At 48.6% G+C, this 26,271-nt stretch overlaps 1 protein-coding gene across 1 annotated transcript; it reads right to left on the bottom strand.

The window, feature by feature from the left end:
- Positions 1–551: 551 nt before the first annotated feature.
- CLIC2 (chloride intracellular channel 2) lies at positions 552–23,365 on the bottom strand. The gene is made up of 6 exons (XM_067548530.1): positions 22,882–23,365; positions 9,843–9,952; positions 8,806–8,931; positions 6,148–6,254; positions 5,189–5,370; positions 552–2,668 (listed from the first exon to the last, which is right to left on the bottom strand). Exons 1-6 carry the CDS (start codon positions 22,936–22,938, stop codon positions 2,507–2,509), a joined length of 744 nt encoding a protein of 247 aa, XP_067404631.1. The 5' UTR covers positions 22,939–23,365; the 3' UTR covers positions 552–2,506.
- Between the last annotated feature and the right edge of the window lie 2,906 nt (positions 23,366–26,271).

The raw sequence follows: 26,271 nt of genomic DNA, 5'->3' as shown, positions 1-26,271 counted from the left end.
CTCGTGTGCACTCTGAATTGGGCACCGTGATGGACAAGGTAAAATGGGGGATGTGGCCAGCCCCAAGGGGAGTCAGGGACCTGTCCTTGGATGCAGTGTGTTCCTTTCCCCAATCCAAGCAGGTGGGGCAGAAAGCACGGGCAGAAGTTACTGAGCAGCAGGAAATTCCCTACCTGCTCTGCGCCTGTCACTGGTGGCATGGGCCAACAGGGGACTAATGGCAGCACAGCAAAGGAACCAGCAAAGGAACCAGCCAAAGCTGAGAGGGGCCTGGGATCCCCATGCAGGGCCATGTCTCAACCCCGCCCTTTGCCCAGGTCCCCGGTTCCTACTGCCAGCGAGTGACATCTCCCAGTCTGCACATATTGAGGGGAGTCCAGGGGCTCATGGAATTGCCTGGTCACGTGACATTGCTCTATAGCACTGTGGCTTCAGAACAGATGCCATGTGCCACCCCAGAGCGGGCTGCATTCCAGGTGGTGTCTAGCTCTCTCATCTATACAGCACATGGCGATCCTTCAGCACAAAGGACAGCCCGGAAAATGGAGGTTATTGGTGCTGTTTATTGTAGACGTGCAATTAATAGTTGCTTTCTCACGTTCCCAGCACAACCGCACGCTCTGCTACCTTTCTAGATCTCAGTGTCTTCTGGACTGCGCTCTGGGGCCGGGTTGTGAAAGTCGTACATAAAATAAAGTTTATTAGCTCTGGAATGAAACCGACAAATATGTCAAAAGCAGAATTGCAAGTACACATCTTTTAGTGCAAAAGTACAAGTAAGAGGGAAGCTTAGTGAGTTCTCTAGGGGGCTTTTACCATCTTAACGCCCAATGCAGACCTGCAACACTCAGTACATGACAAGCAGGCCATTACATTGTACAGAATATCTATGTTGCCACTGGCTTTTATGCTATTTGGGAGCATGGGGGGCTAGATTCCTGGGTATAGATTTTGGTGGGGGTCCCAGGGGCACAAATCCAATGGAGGAGGGGAGGTGTGGCCATGCACAGTGTCACCAACATCCCTTGGGCTACCGTAGGAAGGCAGCATGCTCTAAAGAGCAGGTAATGCTGGATGGAAAAAAGGAAGGGGCAGGGCTGGCATGATTATTGGTCTACCCCTCCCAGCAAAGCTCTGTCAGTGGGCCTCCTGGACTGCACCTGGCGCTGGCAGCAACCCCAAAGGTGGGCAGTGGTGGAAAACAGCCTCAGGTGTCGCATGTCTCCCTGAGCCAGCATCAATCATGCCGGGCTCATCTGGGCCAGATCAGTGGAGCTGCGCCCGATCATGAAAAACTCTCCCGCCTGTACCTGGATGGGAACCTCTCCTGGTAAAGCTGGGTTACTGTAGGGGGTCGTGGAGATCTGGAGATGGAGCAGTGGAGCTTTAGCAGTGGCCAAGCCAACGCACGCGCCATCAGTAAGAAAGGGGCAGTTCTCTTGGACACTGAGACTTACGGGGTGAACTTTGCATAAGAAATGACCCTTTACCGCTGATGCTCTGCCCTGAGACTGCACTGGGTGAGTCTGATCCACCTCGAACCTGCACCTCCATGCGTCAGGAGGAGCCCGGCTGAAATCAGAGCAATGGAAACCTGGCCTGAGAGGCAGGTGAGCTGTTGGGTTTTAGTCTTTTTGGGTATTTTCCTGGCTTGTGGCGCCTCCCATGCTGGAGCCTGCACGCAGCTCCCCCTGGGCTCCTCGTTCCTATTCTACAACAGTCCCTGCTGCTCCAGCCCTGTGCACACTCTGAGCAGGATGACTGGCTTTTCAAAGTAATTAGTCAGAGCGCCTCCAAATTCTAATTAGAGATCAGGCACCCCTTGTTAACACAGAGGGTGAGTACCCATTGGAACAAACTCTCAAGGGAAGGGGTGGATTCTCCATCTCTTGGCATCTTCAGATGCCTTTCCGGAAAATATACTTTGGCCAAAGACAAGTTATGGGGTTCAGTGCAGGGATAAGTGGGTGAAATGTAATGCCCTGTGTTATACAGGGGAAGTCAGACTAGACGATCTGGCCTGAACTCTATGCGGCTATGAAAACCCATTTTGCTGGGATTGAAGCCATACTATGCACCCTGTCCTCCAGCTCCAAAAGGGTGACACTTTAAACCGCACTATGCCGCATGCTCACCAGCTCTGCTCAGTTTTGCACAATAAATGTTGGTGATCCCACAGAAAGGCTGGGAATCCTAGCTCTCAGGAACGAACAAGCAGCTGCCTCTGCATTTATATATAAGCAACAATTATAGCTGTAAAATCAGAGGATAGTCAATCTACACTTGAGTAGGGGGTGTCCGCAGCAGCTGGAAGCACAGAGTTGTTTTCTGAGCGGCTGTTACTAATTGCAGCAGAAAGATTCCTCCAATTCCTAACTCCCCAAATGTTTGCAGGTGTTGGGCCTGGGATGTTCTTCTGGCTTGGACACTGAGAAGAAGGCAGCATTCATGGCAGGGTTTCCAACGGAATGAGGGGCTTCAAACACTGGCATGCTTGGCAGCCCCCCTAGGTCATCTTCTTGGCGACGCTGGCATAGGTGCGCTCTATCTCCTCGTTGGCTGGGCACGTGTGGCTGAACTCATCGCGGGAGTAGGCGTTGTGGAGATAGCGCCAGACGCCCGTCATTTCCGCTGGGATCTCGAAGTCACGGTACTTCTTGGCAGCAATCTAGAGGGGTGACAGGTGAGAAAACATAGGTGATTATTAGACTCCTGGGCAGCAGGATAAGCTGAAGCTTGTGGTTAAGGCACTAGACTGGCATTTAGAAGCTCAGGGCTCACTTCTCAGCTTTGTCATTGGCTCCTTGGACACCTCACCTAATCTCTCTGGGCCTCAGTTCACATCCTTAAAATGGGCACAATAATCCCACCTTTGGCGGTGAGCTCTTTGGGACAGTGGTGGTCTCTCACCACAGTGGGGCCCCAATCGTGCCTGGGGTCTCTCAGTGCATCTGAACCCTAGAATGGTAGGACTGGAAGGGACCTCACGGGGCATCTAGTCCAATCCCCTGCACTCGAGGCAGGGCTAAGTAATATCTAGACCATCTCTGACAGGGGTCTGTCTAACCTGATCTTAAAAATCTCCAATGACGGAGATTCCACAACCTCCCTAGGCAATTTATTCTAGCAATTAACCACCCTGACAGTTAGGAAGTTTTCCCGCATGTCCGACCTAAACCTCCCTTGCTGCAATTTCTTGTCCTGTCCTCACAGGTTAACGGGAACAATTTTTCTCCTGCTTCCTTGTAACAACCTTTTATGTACTTGCAAACTGTTATCACATCCCCTCTCAGTCTTCTCTTCTCCAGACTAAGCAAACCCAGGTTTTTCAATCTTCCTTCATAGGTCATGATTTTTAGACCTTTAATCATTTTTTGTTGCTCTTCTCTGGACTTTCTCCAAATCTTTCCTGAAACGTGGCATCCAGAACTGGACACAATACTCCAGCTGAGGCCTAATCAGCGCGGAGTAGAGCGGAAGAATTACTTCTTGTGTCTTGCTTACAACACTCCTGCTAACACATCCCAGAATGAGGTTTGCTTTTCTTTTCTTTTTTTTTTTTTTTTGCAACAGCATTACACTGTTGACTCATATTTAGCTTGTGAGCCACTAGGACCCCAGATCCCTTTCCGCAGTACTCCTTCCTAAGCAGTCATTTCCCATTTTGTATGTGTGCAACTAATTGTTCCTTCCTAAGTGGAGTACTTTGCATCTGTGCTTATTGAATTTCATCCTATTTACTTCAGACCATTTCTCTACTTTGTCCAGGTCATTTTGAATTTTAATCCTATCCTCTATATCTCTTGCAATCCCACCCAGCTTAGTATCGTCTGCAAACTTTATAAGTGTACTCTCCGTGTCATTATCTTAATGAGGTAGCAGCTTGGACCAAATAGGACTCTATGTCCATACAACATGAGCAACTAAGGCTATGTCTTCACTGACGGCAGCAAATTCGCCGCCATCAGATCAACTTATCTGGATCGACTGAGCGGTCAGTGAAGACCCGCTCGGTTGATCCAGAAATCGACGTATTAAGACCACCTTCTCAAGTGGTTCCCGTCGGCGCAGTGCAGTGAAGACGGGAGTTATGCAAATTTTCTGTGTAGCTTTCGTAACTCCAGTCGACTGCCGCTGAACTCTGAGGTAAGTGTAGACAAGCCCTAAGAATGAATCTTGATTTGGAACTCCTAGGGTGCCCGCTAAAGGTTGGTCAAGGCCGTCCACGTAAGAAAATCATGAAAGGGATGAAACAAACAGTGAAGCCCACTGTGTTCCCAAAAATCCCTCCACCCTGTCTCGATCAATACCCCAGTTCAGAGAAAGGACATGGCCAGCTTTGCTGGACAGAGACCAATAGACCTGTCAGCTCAGATTCTCCGCTTTCTTGGCTCATCCACCCAGCATGTCAGGTCTGGCTGTGACACACTCGGCTCTGTTTCCCCGGCAATCCTCTCCCTAATCTCACAGTTATTGTTCATCATGGAGGGGATATATGGGTTGGGTTCAAGGCTGTTAACTCCAGAAGCTGGGGAGATCTGTAGGCTGCAGGGGAGCTGTCCACCCAGTTTGGCTCTGAAAGAGAGGTGCAAAGGGGTCCCAGCGTTCCCCAAAGGACTGGCTGCGAACACCGCATGTACCCCTGAGAATAACACCAGCATGTCACATGGGGCAAAAGGGGTGATACTGTGTAGGCTTACGGAGACATTGCCTTTGAGAGCCAGCCAGAATGATCCCAGCTTCCTTCACTCTCCTTGGGAAGAAATTCACCCATGCTTAAGGATCGGACCCAGCTCTCCAGTTCTCTCCATTCTCCCCCACTGCTCAGACACGATTAAATGCCCGAGTGAAAGGAAACACGAGACATAGAACAGGGGATTGCACCAAAGGGGGCGAGTACAGACAGGCCTGAGCCATGATGGGGTGCTCTGGCTCCAGCCTGGCTCTAGCTGGGCGTGTAATGGGACTTGAGCTGCTTTCGGAGGTGATCTTCAGAAGCGCCTGAGGCCCAGATCCTCAGCGGTGTTTAGGCACCTAACAGGCACTGATCTCAATGAGGAGTGAGGCTTAAGTGACTTAGGAGCACAAGTTCTGCTGACTGTCAGAGGCACTAGTGATCCCCAGACACGAAGGCACTTTTGAAGCCCCCATGCTTCCCGTGGCTTCCCTAGCTAGCAAGTGGATTTACTTTGATGATGTGCAGCTTGGGCAGCAGATTGCAGTCGGCTAACGTCAGCCTGTCCCCGTCTATGAATTTCCTCTTGGAGACCAGAACTTCCTCGGTACTGTCCTGGTCAATTTCCTCAGGGAGCGGGTTGTTCAGGTAGAGATCCAGGCGCTTGAACTCTCTCAGCAACGCCTTCTCAAAGTCTGCACCCAAAGGAGAAACCATCAGTGGGAAAGCCCAGGAGCCCTCTACCCTCACACCCACTAGTCTCACCCCAGCTTACGTCCTTCTGGCACCTGCCAAAGAGCTCCAGGATCCGGAAAGCTCCCTGAGATGTATTGCCACCTGCTCTCTGAGGGAAGGAGTGCAGAGAGGTAGATTCCCAAGCCCAGATCTGCCATACACAACGCGATGCCCCCCGAGTAGAGTGTGCAAGAACTGCTCGTAAGGTGTACCTGACCCTGCTCCGTGCAGCCTGAGCTCCCAGAGCTGCTGCTCTGGCAGCACGGCTGGAGGCCAGGCACCCGATGCTGTCACTTCAAGGCAGTGACAGTACAAGCTATGAATCATGACCCTCAAATGGTACTGGGAAAGGGCCAGGTCACTTCTGTCTGTCCAGTTTATTGCTTTAATTGCCAGGGGGGGCGTCACGTGGGAGGATGGAGTGTGGGAGGCAGCAGGGCCGCCAGCCTATAGCAGGAATCCTGCACACAGATGGGGCATCACCCATACTCAGCCCCCAAGAGCCCTGGCACCGCTGCAGCTACGGAGAGGCAAGATCCCACCTCCTCTGGAGGGATGGCAGCCCCCATTCTGGGTACCGACACCCCCATCTTCACAGCTTGTGACCAGCTTGTGACCAGCCGCTGGGTGAGTGAGCTGGGTTTCTAATGTATTTTGCTCCATGATCCCGGGAAATATATTTCCAGGGGAGATGATGGACTAAGAATAATAAATAAATAACATGCCAGGTTCCTTACTCTCATTCGCTTCCTTGTGGGGGTTCTTGATGTATGCAGAAAACTTGGCGAAGATGTCGCTGCCCACATCAAAGGACTCCTTGTGTTTGGGGCTCAGGTGCGGGTACCTTAAACAGATCATTGTACTAGGTCAGCTATGAAGAATTCCCGCCACCCTTTAAAAGCTGCACTCTCCTTGAAGCCTTTCTGGTGACTCTACGAGCCATGAGCACTGGGACAGGCTCAAAAGCATAAAGCACGGCAACGATCCACTCGCCTCGCATCCTGCCAAGGGGAAAGAGAGAGGCGTGCACAGATTGGCACGAGGGGGAGATGGAGAAATGTCTTTTGTTCTCGAGGCATCCCAGTATGCCCTGTGTGCCAAGAGCAGCGCAGCTATTGTGTGAGGGCCTGCCCTGGCCCGAACGTGGGCTTTGCCAGGCTGAGGGTCTGCCCACACTGGGACTGCAGCCCGTGTAGACGCCCCCAGGCTAGTTTTGATCTAGCCAGCTCCAGCAGCAGTTGAAGCGCTGGCGGCACAGGTTAGCAGCTCGAGTGCATACCCAGTGGCCTGGGGTGAGGCATGAGAGAAGAAGGTTGGAGGGCACCCCCCAAAATAACACTGCTGCTGGTACAAATGCCTCTCCTCAGCTGGGGGTGCTGGTCTGTAACTAGCCAGCACCATCCGAGCAGGTAAGAATATGTCTTTTCCCATTAGCCTGTCACAGGTGGCTGGCTCTTTAAGGAGAGCATCTCAGTCCACCTGTAGGTCATTAACGGCTGGGAGCACCTGGACCTGACAAAAGGTAGCTCAGCTGGTGGGGGGGTTCTCCAGGAGCCCAGCATGGCTGCAGGCTGAGCTTTCCTGGGGCAGGGCAGTGCTGAAGTACAAGCACAGCCCCAGGCTGGGGGATTCTCAAATGTAAGCCTGCCTGAAGTATTACTCGGGGCCTGGGGGAAGCTGTGGGACTCTTGAGCTTAGTAGAAGAGGCCTGAATTCGCTCCCAGAAGAAGGGGAAGACACGTGGGTCTATAGAGCTTTGTCTTCTGCACCAGACTTAATAAATAAGCCTCCCTGAGTGGGGATGTTGGTCTAAGGGCTCTCAGGGGGGAGGAAATCGGTGGGAGAGGAGAGGGCTGCACTACACCGTGCCACAAGGGAGCTGGCTTGCCCTGCCATTGCACTGAGCTGAGATTCACACCTGCCCCATTGCTGCACTGCACCTGCCTGGCTAGAGGCTGGTAAATGAGTGAGGATGGAGAGCGAAGCATCCATGTTCCCATGCTCAGCACCTGCCCAGTGACAGGCTGGAGCCTTACCATGCTGATGTGTCCCCCGGTCGCTAAGGGCCCACTCCTGGAAAGGCATTTCAGCCCCTACCTCCCACAGGAAACACACCTCGCCTGCTGGAGTTTTCAGCATGACTCAGCCCCGCTGTTGCGGCCGGTTTTGCCAACGTGCAAATCATTTGCAAACCTGGCCTTGGACCCAGCAGGGAAATCAGGAGATCCCCAGCGGGTACCTTGGATTTGTCTAGCATGATCTACCCAAAACTAACTGAGCTCCCACAGTGCCCCCCTCCCAGCAGCCTCTGGGAGTCGGGTGCAATCTGGAAGGGATCTTTTGGCAATGACATCCAGCCTGGTATTTCCCAAAGCTTGGCTAGGCCAATAGAGGAGTTTTGCAGGGAGGAAACCCAGGCTAGGATTCTGCTCCCCCTTCTATCTGAAGAGTGTCGCTGTGGGTTCCAGCCAGGCAGAGAAGAACTGAAAAGGAGGGGCTAGTAACTCATCAGTGGGGGGCTCAGGGGAGCTATGCAGCTTTGCATCAACTCGGGATCTGGCCTAAAGCCCCAGCTGTGAACTGTTCCGGCCCTTTAAGGTGTCTCCTGTTTACCACCACTGCAGCAGACAGGCAGGGAGAGAGCCAAGAGTGAGCACATCAGAACCCTTTGGCCTGGAGCTGGCTGCACGCCTAACCCCTGGGCTTCTGTGTGCCTTGGCTCGGCTGCGTGTATCTGCCCCTTTCAAAAACAAGCAGAAAAAAAGAGTGTTCAGAGCCCTTCCCCTCCCCAGCTGCAACAATAATGGCATCTGCTTCTTGGGTCTCTAAACAGATCCACCTGTGCCATTCTCACCACGGCCTGGCCCCCCCATGGCTCTCCCGTCCAGCCCCTTTCCCTCCTTGCCTGCAGCCAGAGATCACAGAGTGAATTTCCGCCCATTGTGTTAGCTCACAGGCCAAACTGTTTCCTCTCTGCTTAGCTATTCATAGAGGAAGGAGGGGTGGGCGGGGAACACAACTTTAAACCAACCGTCTTGCACTAGGAGAAAGCCTGTCCGGGCTTCTTCCCAGGGGACTTGCGGCAGCACCTTGGCCTCACTAGGCAGAGAGCAAGGGACTGAGAACTAGGGTTCCCATAGATTCCCAGCCCTGTCACTGGCTCCCAGCCCCTCTCTGTGCCCCCCCCCCCCCCAAGATAGCAAGAATTGTTGCTAAACTGATCAATGTTTGCCAAGTGCAAGGGGAGAGGAAAGGAGGCGGAGGGCTGAGCCAGCCCAGAACTGGTGAAGCACAAGGCCCCCTCTTGCTCAGGGCCTAGGGTGTGATCTGGTGGCACTTTACATCTCCAGGCTGGAAGGTGGCCAAGAAAAGTATCAAACTCTGATGATAAATACCTAGGAGGCGCCAGCGTCTGCTCCAGGAACTCCTCAATCTTAATGAAGTCTGTTTTCAGCTCCTTGTTGAACAATAAGAATGGAGGGTTGGTCCCCGGAGCCAGAGATTTCAGCTCTTCAGGTTTCCTGAAGTGAATTTTTTTTAAAAGAGAGGGATTTACTGCCCAAGGAGAAGGCCTTGCAATCTCATCTCACCACCATGCGCAACCACCAAAGAGAATGGAGGGGCAGGAAGGGACCTCGGGGGGTCATCTAGCCCAGCCCCCTACACTGAGGCAGGACCATATGAGCTGGCCTGTCCCTGACAGGGGTTTGTCCAACCTTTTCTTAAAAACCACACGGTGCTGGCATCAGACAGTGAGCAGCACAGATTAGTCCATGCAGGGAACCTGGGGGGAGAAGGAATCGTGGCCTGGAGCCGGACTCATGCTGATAAAGAGAGGGAGTTCCCCAGATAAAGGGCTGAATTCTAGCCTCAGGTCACAGCTCCCTTTGACTCACTGGCCATGGGACACATTTCTGGCGGCCCGTGGGATACGTACAGTCATTTCAATTCACTGAGAAGCCTCCCTGCCACGGCTCTTTCCCTGCATGACATCGTGTATGACTCTCCCTGGGCAAGCTTTGGCTGTTCACACTGTCCCCAGCTGCTGGGGTCACAGTGGCCTGACCTGTTGAGTTTTGGCCCAAATTCCCTGCTGGCTTCCCCACGTGTAACTCCAGTGAAGTCAGCGGCGGGGGGCAAACGGAGCACAGGGGAGGAGAGAATTTGGTCACGGCTTGACTGCTAGAGGGATAGCTCATTCTACGAGGCCAGTCAGCTCATTCTACTGCCAGCGGCGTGGCAGATGTAATGAAAGGGGGCGTGATGCTGATAGAGGGAGAGATCTGGTGTGTGGCACAAAGCACAGTTGTGCGGCATGACACTGAGATTTTGTTGGTGCACACAAACAAAGGGGCAAGCCCTGAGCTTCCCTGCTGTGCAGCCTGAATGTCTCAGTGGCAATCATGATCCTACCCCCTCCCCTTTTCCTTACCTCGTCATGTCCACTGTGGTCACGTTGAATTTGACTCCTTTGAGCCACAGAACCATGAAGAGACGCTGGCAGAAGGGACAGTTTCCAATGTTCTCTCCATCCAGGCCAGCCTGCAGAAGAAGCACAACAGAACGACGCTGGTCACTAGGCATCAGATGTGTGCCCCGGCTGAGCCTCTGCAGCAGGTTTTGCTGAAAGGCAGCTGGTCAAGGAGTTGCTAGCACAGCTCCTGGCCTGGTGAGCAGGCAGAGGCAGGATAAGGGTGATTTTCCTGCAGCCCTGCGTGTATTTCAGTGAGTGCCAATCACATTTTTTGGCCCAGATCCTCAAAGGCATATCAGAACTGAATTCCCACTGGTTTCAATGGGAATTAGGTCCAGATCCTCAAAGGTGCCTTCCTCGCCATTTTCTTTTTTAAAGGAAATTCAATGCAATATTATGATTGAGATTCAAATGGCCCAGAGACAGGAGATGCTCATATGGTTCCCATAGCAATGTTAATCTAAGTCACATGGCACATTTATATTATATCTAATATGGGTCCAGGCTACAAAGTTTGCATCTGGGTTTGGGTTTTTTAAGGGCTATGTTAGGATTCCAGGGTCTGGTCCACCGAGAGATGCCTGCACAAATCTAGGTTTGCGTCTGTATTTTGGAAATCCCTTCCCAGAAGTCTGGGGGTGGTTGGAGGTTGAGGGTCCATTACAGGGACCAGGCATCAGGCTGATCGAGATTACACCAGGAAGGTGGGGGCAGAGGGGAGTGTGAGCAGGGGGAGCCCAGTACACAGCCAGCCCAGAATTGCAACAGCCATTACTGCGCCTGTGCTATTCTAAGCTTTGCCCAGGATTGAGGCCTAGCATTCAGATTTGGTGGCAAGTCACATCTCCTCTGCACAGGTGTGAAAGATCACACAGCATGCAAAGCAGTGGATAATCAGCCCTCATACGCTAACCTACACACAGGTTCAGGAAGCTAAGTCGGAGGAGTCATATAAGTGGAGGAGGTGCAAGGTATGTGATGCTGTGGCCTTGGGCTGGATTCACTAGCTTTGCACCCATCCCTTGCATACAAAAGTCATAACCCAGCATCCCAGTGCAATGGTGTCATGCTGGGTAGTTGGGGGGGAGAGCATTTGTTGAATTGTTTGACATTAATATGTCAAAATCATAACGATTCATGTAAGATATGCCATGTCAAGTACTGTTAGAAAGGATGTAATGTGCTGAGAAAGATGGCAATACTTATGTTCACGTGTTATATCTGTAAGGGAAGTTATAGACATATCTGATGTACCCGTGTTTCAAACTATACAGTATAAGACACACCCTGGACAGAGAGGCGGCAGGACAATAGCCCGCTTAATGGCCCATCAAAACCTTTACAGAAGCAAAAGGCCCAGAAAGAAACTAAAGGCATATCTGAAGAGTTACCAGGATTGGCCCATGTGACTCTGGACTCCATTTTAGTTCTTGTAACATTCCACAAGACCTCATGGCCAGAGACAGGGTATATAAGATCAAATCACAGAAACCATTTTGTCTATGTTCCTGTACAGCTGCAGAGACACACCTACCTCTGGATCAATTCATTTTGCAACTGAACTGAAGAACTTAGACCCATCAAGGTACTGGATGTGTACCAGAGGGAACTATACAAGCCTGCAACTCTACATTTCTTCCAGAAACCTGATGTATGTGGACTTTTAATCATTTGTAGGTATGTGATTGCTCTAATCTTTTAACATTTCTCTTATGGTTTCTTTCTTTCTTTTTACAGTAAACCTTTAGTTTTAGTTACTAAAGGATTGACAGGCAGCGTAGTATTTTAGGTAAGATCCAAACTTATATTGAACTGGTGCTGTGGTTGACCCCTTGGAGTCAGAAGAAACCTTTTTAGTAAAGAGCATAGAGTTTAAGTAACTGGTCTCTTTACTGGACCTAGTGCTGATTTGGGAGCCAGGAACTGGAATGCAGTAAAGGGGGCTGTGGGTGTTTGTGGACTGGCTTCTTGTTAACCAGTGTGGGGAAATCAGAAGCAGTTCGGGGCTGGTTGGAAAGCCAGGCTTCCATGTCACCCACCAGCGCAGGGAGAATCTGCTCTCCTTTTGCAGCCTGCCCTGATCTTGGCATTCTCAGGTGGCTACCCTGGGCATGGATGGGTCACAGTGGCGTAGTCGTAGCAGGATCCACAGAACCAGAACATTTAGGTTTTGGATCAGAACCTCACGCTATTCCAAGTTTTAAAATTTGATATTGAGAGTGTTAAAGATTATAGATGGTTAAGATGAGCAAGTCACAATCAGACAAAGCAATCAAGCTGCAAGCCATGAGAGAGAGACAGCGTATGCAGTGTGAGACGGAAAAGGCTGAAGATGAGGAAAGAGCCCGGGAGCTCAGAAGGCTGAGACTAGAAGCTGAAGCAAGACTTGCCAAAAATAAACATGAAATCCAAGCAGCAGAAAAAATAGTTAAGATAGCTCATCAAAGACAGATGGAGGTGTATCAAAAACAGATAGAAGCAGGCAAAATACAACTCTAGATCCTGGAAAAGCAGAAACTATATCCTTCTGGAAACCCAGCTTCTCTTAACAGCAATTGGGAAAAAATCTCTCGAGTTTGTAGCGATGTTGATGTGTTTAATACTGATGTGGTAAATATATATACCCAGGTTAATGTCACCCAGTCACAGAGGGAGTATAAATGTAAGTCTCCTGTGTTACCAGTAATCAATGGGGAAATTTGTGAAGGGGTGGTGCGTGACTGTGAGCAGTTGTCTATGTCTAGCCAGGTATGCTGTGACAAGGCGGAAAGTGTCTCTAGCCTTAAGATTGTGGATAATGGCAGCTTGTACGTGCAAAAAAGCAGTTTATCTGATGAAAGAAAAACTGTCTCCAAATGCTTGTCTGTTGGGAGTGACGCTTTGCCTGTTAAGGAAGCCTTCCCACTCTCCCAGGATTTGTCTGTGAACAGCCATGAGGGCTGGGGGAAGTGGGAGGAAAGTCCAAAGCTCTTGTCTGGTAAGAATAGTAGTTTATCTTCTGAGGGGGAGGTGATCCCCAGTGTTCTGTCTGTGGAGCAGGCAGAGAGTGCCTCGCAGCTTATGCTGGTGGAGGATTTGTCAGTTGGACCAGAGGTGGTTCTGGATTCAACTAAGACCTAGGAAGGAAGTGTTCCTAAGCCTGTGTCTGTTGTGGGTAATGACTTGACCATGGGGGAAGTTACCCCGGTCTCCAAAAGTTTGTCTGGGAACGGCCTTGTGGGCTGGGACAAAGGAGGGAAAATTTCAGATTGTTTGAATGTTAAAAAAGGCAGGTTATCTGCTGAGAAAGAGTTCATCTCCCAGGTTCTGTCTAAAAAGCAGACAGGGTGTGATTCTCAGTTTATGCTAATTGACTGAAATGAAATCCAGAAAGAGTCTGTTAGGGCTCAGTGAAGTGTCTCTTTAAAGCAACCTCTAGCTGAAGAGAAAAAGGAAGTGTTGATGAAAGAGAGATTGTTGCCTAAAGCTGCTCCTGAAAGAATAAAACCCCATGATAGCCCTTGCAAGCAGTTTTCTGCAACTGAAGGGTGTAAAAGTGAATTGGTTAAGTTAACTCAAGATGGATCACTGCCTGTAGCAAGCAACTGTTTACATGTAAGGAAAAGTGATTCAATTTCTAACTGCCAGAGTTTTTCACATATGGATGGATTCACTGACTTTTTTGTAGAAAGGTCCAGTTTGGATATCTTGAAAAAGGTTCCAGATGGAGTGGAAATTATTAGAAAGCTTAAACAGCCCTGTAACCAAGTGGCTGTGCTTGGTCAGTATAGTGGGGAGACAATGATGTTGGAACCCGAATGTCTCCAGGCTGCTAACTCTGTACGTGAACAGAGAGTGCCTCAGTTTCAGAGGGAAATTTGGGCAGCTAAAGCTACCCAGCAGGACAGATGTGAAGTTAGTTTCTTGGGAAAAGAGGGGGTGGCAGATAAACTCTCGCCTCTGAATTCTTTGAATATATCTTGTAGTCTCTTAGTGAACCCAGGTATATCTGATGTTAATTGGAGTCAGAAATTGGCAATTGAAGAACATCAGAACCCTGTTTATGAGATGCTAGTGAAAATGGTGGATATCTCTTTAAAACCTACTCCAGACTGGAAAGGGATAACAGTTAAGAATTTGGAAAATAGTGACAAACTAGTGGGAGTGTTGATGCAAATTACCTGCCTGACAGGGGGGGAAAGATCCACCCAGAGCTGTTAGCAATGAGAATTCCTCTCCGGTGTGGCCAGCTGAAAGTGATTGGGGCATGCCTGGAAGGGCTCTGAATTGGAGCCACATGCAGAATGAGTTTGTTGGGGCTCAATGAAAAAATGTTTCTTTAGGGGGGCCAGGGTGGGGACCCAAAGCCTAGCCCCAGCAGGAGGGTAATGTAGAGGTAACCGAGAAACCAGTGGGGAAGTGTGTGTCACTAGTGAACTAACAAAACCCTTACAAATGTTTGTAAAAAATTGAATAACATTATTACCTACATGATGAACCTTACAAGGAAGAAGCCTGTTTTAGCTAAACATGATTTTGCTAATGATATGTGTGCCATTGTTAAGTCTTGTAGTTAATTTGTTGTTAATGCAAGAATTGTAAAAATGGACCATGTGCCTGATATTTTGTAAAACCCATGAAACATGTAAAAAACTGAAGAGGGAAAGTTCCTATGATGCATTCAGCAAGGCCTAGGGACACCCCGTTCTGCATCAGTTTTGCATGGGAAGTGTCACACTGTCTGGATAAAGGGGGCCCTGAGGTGTATTCAGGAGCTTCAATTGCTCCTTTCTACACCAGTCTCACGTTGGGGGTGTCATGCTGGGTAGTTGGGGGGGGAGAGCATTTGTTGAATTGTTTGACATTAATATGTCAAAATCATAACGATTCATGTAAGATATGCCATGTCAGGTACTGTTAGAAAGGATGTAATGTGCTGAGTAAGATGATGATACTTATGTTCATGTGTTATATCTGTAATGGAAGTTATGGACATATTTGATGTACCCGTGTTTCAAACTATGCTGTATAAGACACACCCTGGACAGAGAGGCAGCAGGACAATAGCCTGCTTAATAGCCCATCAAAACCTTTACAGAAGCAAAGGGCCCAGGAAGAAACTAAAGGCATATCTGAAGAGTTATCAGGATTGGCTCACGTGACTCTGGACTCCATTTTAGTTCTTGTAACATTCCACAAGACCTCATGGCCAGAGACAGGGTATATAAGATCAAATCACAGAAACCATTTTGTCTGTGTTCCTGTACAGCTGCAGAGACACACCTATCTCTGGATCAATTCATTTTGCAACTGAACTGAAGAACTTAGACCCATCAAGGTACTGGATGTGTACCAGAGGGAACTATACAAGCCTGCAACTCTACATTTCTTCCAGAAACCTGATGTATATGGACTTTTAATCATTTGTAGGTATGTGATTGCTCTAATCTTTTAACATTTCTCTTATGGTTTCTTTCTTTCTTTTTACAGTAAACCTTTAGTTTTAGTTACTAAAGGATTGACTGGCAGCGTAGTATTTTAGGTAAGATCCAAACTTATATTGAACTGGTGCTGTGGCTGACCCCTTGGAGTCAGAAAGAACCTTTTTAGTAAAGAGCATAGAGTTTAAGTAACTGGTCTCTTTACTGGACCTAGTGCTGATTTGGGAGCCAGGAACTGGAATGCAGTAAAGGGGGTTGTGGGCATTTGTGGACTGGCTTCTTGATAACCAGTGTGGCGAAATCAGAAGCAGTTCGGGGCTGGTTGGGAAGCCGAGCTTCAGTGTCACCCACCAGCGCAGGGAGAATCTGCTCTCCTTTTGCAGCCTGCCCTGATCTTGGCATTCTCAGGTGGCTGCCCTGGGCACGGGCGGGTCACAAATGGCACTGGGGCATTCACCAAATGCAGGGTCAGGGCTTTGGCTGCTTTGGGGTCCCATCCAAACAGGTGGCCTAGCTCTAGCGAACATGGCAGCAAATCCCTGAAAGAGTGAATTTAATCCCACCCTTGTCACCATGGTATCTGAGTACCTGAAATGCACCAACACTGATTGTCCTCGGAGCAGGTGGGCATGCCCCTCATGGCCAGCTGAGTTCATGCTACCAGCACCACTCACAGAGATTTGTTTTTAAACCAGTATTGGATTGTTTCTCTTTCCTGGGGTGGGAGCAGGGTTGGAGGTGAAGGCAATATAAAAGCTCTCTGTGCCCCTTGCTGCCTTATTTTGGAATGCCCTGTCTCTAGAAGCTGTGTTGTCAGGGGCTCCTGAGACAGGAAGTGAGATAAAGGGAGGGGGTGGCCAGTACACTCAGTGCTGGTGGCAGAGGTGGGGGAGGGAGGCACAAAAGGAGGATGGAGGTTGATAATGGATACAATAGGAAGGGAGGCCTCTTGTTGGCAGGAGGAAAAACTCAAGAGAGGGTGTGGGGGGAAATGCACTAATGTTTTCCAGGAAAACAGACGTTTGTTTTCTTTTCACTGTTCACTCTTTGATTTAAAGGGACAAGGAGAAAATTCCCAGAGACTCAGATTTTCCATGGATCAGACAAACAAGTCCCTTTTTAAAAACGAAAGTTACTTTTCAGATAGTGCACCAAAAATGAAGAACATTGCAAGCTTAAAGGGCAAGTCCTGGGGCTACCTTGTCAGGCACAGATTAAACAGACCTCATTATCTGCAGAAGTCCTAATCAACAAATACATCTAGACAGACCTCCTCCAGGAGTCTTGCATGTATTTGGAAGGCTGTGGGTTGAGTCCAGCCCAGGTGGGATCATTCAATGCAAGGCAATAGCTCTTAAACTGTGGGCCACTTCTCAACGTGATGGTCTACTCCAAAAAGTGATGGTAACAGGGACATCCTGGGGGTGTCATGGTTATAAACTCACTAGCTGGCTCCTTCTTTCTCGAGCGTCATCACCACTAATACAGGTTCCGCAGGCAACACTGGGCACTCAGGGTAACATTTTCAAAAGCCCCGAGGGGGCAGATGGCTAAAGGAAGCTAGGCACCTAGCTCCCACTGAATGGTGGGGGGAAGGGTCCCAGAGCCCCAGCTCCAGTCTGCGTGTCTAGTCTGCAATTTTATAGCCCTGCAGCCTGAGACCCGCGAGCCAAGCCGTCTGACACAGGCCAGCCCTGGGCATTTTATTGCATTGTAGACGTACCCTTAGACACTTGGGGAGTCTTGGTCTCGTTGAAAGTCAAGGGCCAGACTTTTAGAGGGGTTGAAGTGCCTAATAGTTCAGTTAGGAGAAATGGAGCAACTCAGGTCCCAATCCTCAAAGGTATCAGGTGCCTAACTCCCATGGGTTAGACAAACAACTAAATTATGCGAACCAAGATAGGCCAACTTGGGCTGAACTGATTAAATATGAACAAATGAATTAATATAATTTTTTAAAAAACAATTTGTGTATCTAGCAGCACTCAGAAATTATTTTGTCTCACCTCAGCTGTGTGCCCTTATCTCCTGTATTGGTCACCCCCTCTTTTAATAGGTGTGTAAGATAATAAATTGGATTGCTCACCAACTTCTACTTATTGATTTAAGAAAAGGATCATATTTACAAACTATTAAAACCTTCTGGGTGCTGAAAGCTTTATCGCCTTTCTCTGAGCCCTTTACCACTGCCGAGAACTGAACAAATACCAAATTCATTAAACATAACATGGAGTATGATGGAGACTGGATACCCGGCAGCCGTTGATAATGGGAAGCCGAGCTTGTCAGCGCTAGATGGGATGATTCAGATCCAGGCTAGGCCACAAGCAGCTGGAAACCATCACTGGCTGATTTATGGTGACCATTTGCCAGGAGTAAATGAACCACATTCCACAGCTACAATCCAAGTGGCACTGAAAGAGTGGTGTGCATTTGTGGACACTGTCATCAGTGAATGAATGAACCGTTGAGAGTGAACTACAGTGGCAGCCCTAGATGTGATCTCCCTAGTTTAACATTCAGATGCACGGGAGGATATCAGCAGGACAAGGAACTTCCTTTGCTCATACCGCTCAACTGGCTCATTAACCAAAGAGAAGTTCCAGAGGGGTAGCCATGTTAGTCTGTATACAGCAAAAACAATGAGAGTTCTGTAGCACCTTAAAGATTAACAAATTTCTGTGGGCATAAACTTTCATGGGCTGCAACCCACTTCGTCAGATGCATGAAATGGAAATCACAGATGGGGGTATATATACATCAAAGGGTGAGAAGCAACAATGGGGGAGGGCAAGTGCTAACAAAGTCAATTCAGTTAGAGTAGATGAGGCCTATTTATAACCCACAAGCCATGGGAGGCAGACCTATCCTTGCTTACAGACAGCCCCCCAACTTGAAGCAAATACTCACCAGCAACCGTACACCATACAACAAGAACACTAACCCAGGAACCTATCCCTGCAACAAACCCCATTGCCAGCTCTACCCGCACATCGACTCTAGTGACACCATCACAGGTCCTAACCACATCAGTCACACCATCAGGAGCTCATTCATCTACACATCTACCAATGTAATATGTGCCGTCATGTGCCAGTAATGCCCCTCTGCCATGTACATTGGCCAAACCGGACTGTCACTATACAAAAGAATAAATGGACATAAATCAGACATTAAAAAATGGTAACATCCATAAACCAGTCGGAGAGCACTTCAATCTCCCAGGACACTCTGTAGCTGACTTGAAAGTTGCCATACTTCTACAAAAAAACTTCAAAAACAGACTTCAGCAAGAAACTGCAGAGCAGGAACTCATATGCAAACTTGACACAATCAGACTGGGTTTGAATAGGGACTTGGAATGGTTCTCTCATTACAAGAAGTAATTGTCACTGTTCACACATTCTCACCTTCTAGTCAATGATTGTGAATAGGCCTCATCTACTCTAACTGAATGGACTTTGCTAACACCTACCCTCCCCATTGTTGTTCTTTACTCTTGGATGTGTATATATATACATCCAAATCTGATTTCTATTTCTTGCAATCTGACGAAGTAGGTTGCAGTCCACGAAAGTTTATGCCTGCAGAAATTTGTTAGTCTTTAAGGTGCTACAGGACTCTTGTTGTTTTAGCCAGAGAGGCTCCCCAGGACTGTCCATCTGCCACATTCACATGCAATCACCTAGCAATCAGTGTTTAGCAGGGAGCGGCCAGTGCAATTTGACAAGTGGGCCCTTGCAATACACTACTGAGATGAAGTTCTCCCTGCCATTGTAACAGGAGGAGCAGTATCATCCAGGCTTGAGAGGTCAATGACAGCTGGAGAACAGGAACCGGAGTGGGAGAGCAAGAGACACAGAGGCTATGTCTTCACTGAAGCCAGCAAATTCACCACCTTCAGATCGACTTCTCTGGCTTGACTGAGCGGTCAGTGAAGACCCGCTCAGTTGATCCAGAAATCGACGTATTAAGACCACCTTCTCAAGTGGCGTACCACTGCATTGGTGGGAACGCGGTTCCCGTCGGCGCAGTGCAGTGAAGACAGCGCGCAGAAGAGAAGCAGAGAAGTCGACGGGAATTACACAAGTTTTTTGCATAGCTTGCGTAACTCCCATCAACTGCTGCCGAATCTCCGAGGTAAGTGAAGACAAGCCCAAATTGTTGGTTGGGTGACCTGAAGAGAGAAGACTAATATTGTAGACCAACGGGAAACAAGGATAGAAATTGATGGACGTAAACAGGGAACAATTTGTATAGCGGGGATGCTGAGAGCCACTGAACCAAACTGTAAACCCTGCATATGATGGAATCCACTTCAAACCAGGGGGTGCTGCAGTGCCCCCTCCCCCAACTCCCCCTCCCTCCGAGTTCCAGCACCTCTGGGAGCAAAGTGCCAGATCGAGGGCACAGGAAAGATTTATATTTTTTCTATCCTTTTCAAACTAAATCAGAAGCTGGGTAATTCTAAACAGAACTGAATTTGAACAACAGAATAACGGTTATAAACAAAAGCTAGTCCACTGGCAGACCATTTGAAGGCAGATTCTTAGCTGATATAAACTCGTCTGGCTCCACCAATTTCAGTGGCACTGCACTGATCCATAGCAGCTGAGGATTTCGCCCTTAGTCTAATAGTTAAGGCAGTGGGCCAGTCCATCACCAGCTCTGCCACAGACTTCCCGGGCAAGTCACTTAGGGTCAGATTATTAAAGGTATTCAGGCTCCCAGCCTCCTGGAAATCAAGGGAAATTAGGTGCCTTTAAAAATATGTCCCTTGGTGTCCTTGTGCCTCTCTCCCACATATATAAAATAGAGATAATCATTCCTTTCCTCCCCCCCGTGTCTCTCTTGTCTTCACTGCAAAGTCGACTCGAGTTATAACTCCAATCCTGTCCCAACACAAAAGCCCTTGACTCTAGCAGGCTGGCCCAAGTGAGGGCATAGGGTAAAGCTAAATTAGTACAGCTCATCAGCTGCTAGCATGACCACTCTGCATGTGGACACAAGTTAGCGTCACTCGAGTGCTGATAGTCCTCCGATACCTTCCCACAATTCCCTGTGTGCCCAGAAAGGAGAGACAAGTTTCCCCACAACTCACTGAGAAAGAGGTCGTATTGTGTCTCAGCCTATTGCAGTGCAGAGAACCATGGGATGGCCCCCAGCAGCCTTAGTGCCACACATGAGCAAATGCAATGCCAGTGAGGACACAGCAGCTCAAGTGTTATTCCTCCGGGTGGCTGCTCTCACCAAGCTAGGCTGATGCCAGAAAGGTAACTCGAATGCGGCTAACTCAAGTTAACCGCAGCAAAGACATGCCTTCAGCCATGCCAGGGACTTTCTCTTACTATGTGTTTGTACAGTGCCTGGCACAACAGCATAGGCCTCAGGAATAGAAATAATTAGGACAAATAATAGCTTTTACCAGCTACAGATGCAAGAGCTACAAGGAAGGAAAATCAAGACCAAGAAGTTCTCAATAGATCTTCAGGAACTGCCACTCCGAGAACATTAGCAAAGAAGGTAAAGGAGACAGTGGCATCACACCATGCATGTCCTAGACATCATTATCTCTGCCAAGAGACCAGACCAGGCTCCAAGCATCCCCATCCTGTGAGATGCTGGGAACTAGGGTGTTCTGCACTTTGCAGGAAACACTCAACAGTTCACAAGCTTTGTCTGCACCCCAAAATGAGCTAGGGGTGTAAGGCCAGATTCTCTCCCACCAACACTGGTGTAAATTGGGAGTAATTCTAAAGTTACTCCAGTGTTACTCTGGGAGCAGGATCTGGCTTTTGATCTCGAGAGGTGCTGAGTGCCTGCAGCTCCATAGGGATCTGCAGTTGCTCTCAGAACCTGTTTCATTAAACCCTGCCTGCCAATGATGGTTAAAACACAGAGACGGTTATGATTGGGGGGGCCGTTATTTTACCACCAAGCTACTCCTTCCGAGGGGGTTTTTACTGCTAAATTAAGTACGTTTTAGGGGAAGTACTGACAAAGTGTTTGTTTTCTGTTTCCCTTCTCTAATAAAACCCCCTTGATTCTGATGTGGTTTTTGGTGTATCATTTTCCTACCTCTCCCTAAGATGGGATTAGGGACTGATGAGGTAACAGTGATAAAACACTTCATGCATCTGACCAAGTGGGTTGCAGCCCACGAAAGCTTATGCCCACAGAAATTTGTTAGTCTTTAAGGTGCTACAGGACTCTCGTTTTTTGTTGGTTTTTTTTAAGTGATAAAATAGGGAACCGCAGGAGCGTCAAATTCACCCTTGGCCAAGTTTGGTTTTACCAACTGAAGCCCAATAACCATGGGACAATCTTAATGAAGTATCTATGCTCAGCAACTTAGCCTATTCTTTGAGAGGTTAATGGTGGATATTTTCTTTTACCTAACTCCTGAATTGTTAAATTGCATACATCAACAATGAGAGCAGAGAGTGAATCCCTAGATTTCTAACATAGACCTAGAGAGCCATATGTTACTTGTTGTGGGAAGGATTTGTTGTAATCGCTGGGGAATAAAACCTTTCATTTAATTTAAATGACACTTTTAGAACATTAGACATTTCTTTTTAAAAGACTCAGAATCTCAACATTATTTGCAGCCTGAAATCTTGAGCATTTGCTGTTTGTAACAAAAAACCCTAAACTAGGTCACGTGTTGTTCTACTACTGTGATGGTGCCTCAAGGGCCAGAAAAGTAACACACACATTGCCATGGAATTTAATGTTAAGGAAGTTGTTTGGGGTCATGGCTCTCATAGTCATTCACTGGGAAATTCAGGCTCTGATTTATTTATTGCTCTCTGCACTTTTGCTCTGAATGTTTTGAAGAAGGGAGTTGAAATATTCCAAAGGAAACCGCCCCCAAAGCACTTAACAGGGAAAAACATTTCTATAGCAGAACAGCCTTCAGCTGAGTCACTGAGTAAAAGAGAGAGCTCGGAGCAAGCAGCTCGGAGAGTCTGTCTTACAGCCACAACTTGGAGAGACACTGACATTGAACGTATACTTTTGTATTACTGTCTGGCATGTCTTCTGGGCAGGGTCACGCCTTAGCTATGTTCTGTGAGGCACATACCATATTTACACTGCTGTACATATGATCTATATCACCATAACAGCAATTAATAACCCAGCATCACACCAAAGGAACGTGATCCCCTGATAACTGTATAACCTGCTGGTTCCTTTGGTACTATGCATCGATGCCTGCAGAGCCCAGACAGGAAATTTCCCCCGGCTGGACATGCTTGGCACACTTTTCTGCCAGCCGCTGGGCATGCACTTACATAGTCACAGGGCTATCTGCCCATACGTACCGCTGATAACTGCAAACCGGGGACAATGCCCCTGACAAGCAGGTTAGTCCTGCTTTGAGCAGGGGGTTGGACTAGATGACCCCCCTGAGATCCCTTCCAACCCTTGTATTCTAGGATTCTTTGACTCTGAAATGATAAAGTGCTTGCAAATAAAAAATATGATAACTTCATCAAAAGTACCCAGTGAGTTTAGCGATTCTTTGTCCCTCATGGCTGAGGTGAATCCGGAGAGCAGAATCGGAAACTCACCTTCACAAAAAGTTCAATTTCGGGCTCCTTCCGAAGGCTGTGCCGCTGGCTTGCCATCCCTTCTGTCTGTGCAAATTGCTATGTGCTCGCCGCTCACCACTGCAGCGAGTTGCTCAGTTTTCTGCTGCTATTGAATCTCTGAGTGGAAGCAGGTGGCGATCCAGTGGGAGCGCAGGGGGTGCCCGGTGAAGGACCTCTCTAAAGGAAGATGCACCAAGCTCCGTTGCCGAAGGGGGCAGTTCTGTTATCGCGGCTCTTTTCCTTCCTCCTCCTGAATGCTGAACTGAGGAGGAGCGACAGGGTGTGTGCTGTGAGCTGCTGGAGGGGTGGGGGTATTTCCACAAAGGCCTCCCAGCTGTGACTCAGCATCCCAGTCTATCAGAGAGCAAGCAGGAGGTCCCCTCTGTCAGCTATCAAGCAGACCAGATGCTACCCGGGACTCTCCGGTGGGCTCACATCCCAGAAAAGGTCCGTCCACTTCTGTTACTGTAACCTCTCACCCACAAGATCTTTTATCACAGGAAACGGGCTGGAAGCATCTTGTGCTTCATCAGCAAGAGAGATCATTTCTCTAATTATGCGGTCTAGGAGGCGAGAAAGTCCCCAACTGCAGAGCATGCCCCTCCCCACCCAGACACACTCGCAAAGAGAAAGCAAGCGCTGTCGGGAGAGATCCCAGATTCACCAGGAAACAGGGCAAACTTCCCTCGGTCTGACACAGCTTTCAAACACGCAGCATCTGCCATAAACATCAATATCAAAGCGGGGCCCAGACTGGCAGCTCAGGTCTCAATCCCTCTCCGCCCTTCGGGGAAGGCCCTAGAGAGCCAGGGCAGGGTTCGAATTTCATACCTCTGGTCTCTCACTTTTGTGGGCTGAGCTAGAACCCCGAATCTGGGTAGCCCCCAAATCGGCAGGAGTTTGAATCCCAATCCTGGATATGAACTCTCTGAGTCTGGCTCATCTCTCATCTGGATCAAGTTCACTTTCCAAGTGTTATTCCCCCATTTCCTTAGAGAGTTTCACTGATTTGTCACAGGTCTTTGTGTGTCATCAAGGGTAGAGGTGGAACTGCCTGGTCGACAGTAAACAAGGGAATATCTCCAGATTGAATGCCTCCTGCCTTTGCCCAAGTCACCCAGGAGAGGGATCCTTGGAGAGACGAAGTGAGAAGAATGGCTTTGGGGAAGACAGGAACTTAGGCAAAGCTGGAGAATTTTACTGTCTGCCATCCATACTCTGTCCTTTGCTGACTGGGGGCTGCTGGGACAGAGAGATTGGTTTGACCCAATGAAAGTCCATCACCAATAGATCAGCTCTTCAGAGGAAAACAAGGAGGGTGAGGATGTCTCCTTGTCTTTGGCCCAAAGACTCCCAGGGGCCAGACGGGGGGGTCCACATCTTTCCTGGCAGCACAGGAGTGGGGGAAAGGTCTGCCTTGCACCTTAGCAAGACTCATCTTAGAAGCCCAGTCCTGGAGATCATAGGATCATAGAATCATAGAGTTGGAAGGGATCTCAGGAGGTCATCTAGTCCAACCCCCTGCTCAAAGCAGGACTAACCTCAGCTATATCATCCCAGTCAGGGCTTTGTCAAGCCGCAGCTTAAAAACCTCCAAAGATGGAGATTCTACCACCTCCGTAGGTAACCCATTCCAGTGCTTCACCACCCTCCTGGTGAAAAACTTTTTCCTAATGTCCAGCCTAGACCTCCCCCACTGCAACTTGAGACGGTCGCTCCTTGTTCTGTCATCTGCCACCACTGGGAACAGCCTAACTCCATCCTCCCTGGAACCCCCTTTCAGGTAGTTAAAGGCTGCTATCAAATCCCCCTTTCTTCTCTTCTGCAGACTAAACAAGACTAGTTCCCTCAGCCTCTCCTTTTAAGTCTTGTGCTCCAGCCCCCTAATCATTTTTGTTGCCCTCCGCTGGACTCTCTCCAACTTGTCTACATCCTTTTTGTAGTGGGGGGCCCAAAACTGGACACAATACTCCAAATGCAGCCTCACTAATGCCGAATAGAGGGGAATAATCACTTCCCACGATCTGCTGGCAATGCTCCTATTAATGCAGCCCAATATGCTATTAGCCTTCTTGGCAACCAGGGCACACTGCTGACTCATATCCAGCTTCTTATCCACTGTTACCCCCAGGTCCTTTTCTGCAGAACTGCTGTCTAGCTCGTCGGTCCCCAGTCTGTAACTGTGCATGGGATTCTTCCGTCCTAAGTGCAGGACTCTACACTTGTCCTTGTTGAACCTCATTAGATTTCTTTTGGCCCAATCCTCCAGTTTGTTAAGGTAACTCTGTATCCTATCTGTACCTTCCAGGGTATCTACCACTCCCCCTAGCTTAGCGTCATCTGCAAACTTGCTGAGGGTGCAATCTACCCCATCCTCCAGATCATTAATGAAGATGTTGAACAAAACTGGCCCCAGGACCGACCCCTGGGGCACTCCACTTGTGACCGGCTGCCAGCTAGACATGGAGCCATTGATCACTACTCGTTGAGCCCTATGCTCTAGCCAGTTCTCTATCCATTTTATAGTCCATTCATCCAAGCCATACTTCTTTAACTTGCTGATAAGAATACTGTGAGAGACTGTATCAAAAGCTTTGCTAAAGTCAAGGTATATCACATCCACCGCCTTCCCTATATCCACAAAGCCAGTCACTGCTTCATAGAAAGCAATCAGATTGGTCAGGCATGACTTTCCCTTGGTGAATCCATGTTGACTGTTCCTGATCACCTTCTTAAAGTGCCTTAAAATGGATTCTTTGAGGACCTGCTCCATGATTTTTCCAGGGATTGAGGTGAGGCTGACCGGTCTGTAGTTCCCTGGATCCTCTTTCCTCCCTTTCTTGAAGATGGGCACTATATTTGCTTTTTTGCAGTCATCAGGGACCTCCCCCAACTGCCACGAGCTTTCAAAGATAATAGCTAATGGCTCTGAAATCACATCAGCCAACTGCCTCAGCACCCTCGAGTGCATTGCATCTGGCCCCATGGACTTGTGTATGTCCAATCTTTCTATATAGTCTTGGACCTGTTCCTTCAGCACTGCGGGATGTTCACCTCCTTCCCATTCTGTGCCGCCTAGTGCAGTAGTCTGGGAGCTGAGCTTGTCTGTGAAGACAGAGGCAAAAAAGGCATTGAGTACCTCAGCTTTCTCCACATCCTCTGTCACTAGGTTGCCTCCCCCATTCTGTAAGGGGCCCACACTTTCCCTAATCTTCCTCTTGTTGGTAACATACCTGTAGAAACCCTTCTTGTTCCCCTTCACTTCCCTTGCTAGCTGCAACTCCAATTGTGCTTTGGCCTTCCTGATTTCATTCCTGCATGTTCGAGCAGTATTTTTATAATCCTCCCTAGTCATCTGACCGAGCTTCC

Source organism: Emydura macquarii, unplaced genomic scaffold (genome assembly GCF_026122565.2).
Source record: "Emydura macquarii macquarii isolate MOO-44397 ecotype Brisbane River unplaced genomic scaffold, CSIRO-AGI_Emac_v2 contig_1253, whole genome shotgun sequence".
In the NCBI taxonomy this organism is placed as follows: Eukaryota; Metazoa; Chordata; order Testudines; family Chelidae; genus Emydura; species Emydura macquarii.
The sequence above is the reverse complement of the archived record's forward strand: the minus strand, read 5'-3'. Positions and strand labels throughout refer to the sequence as shown.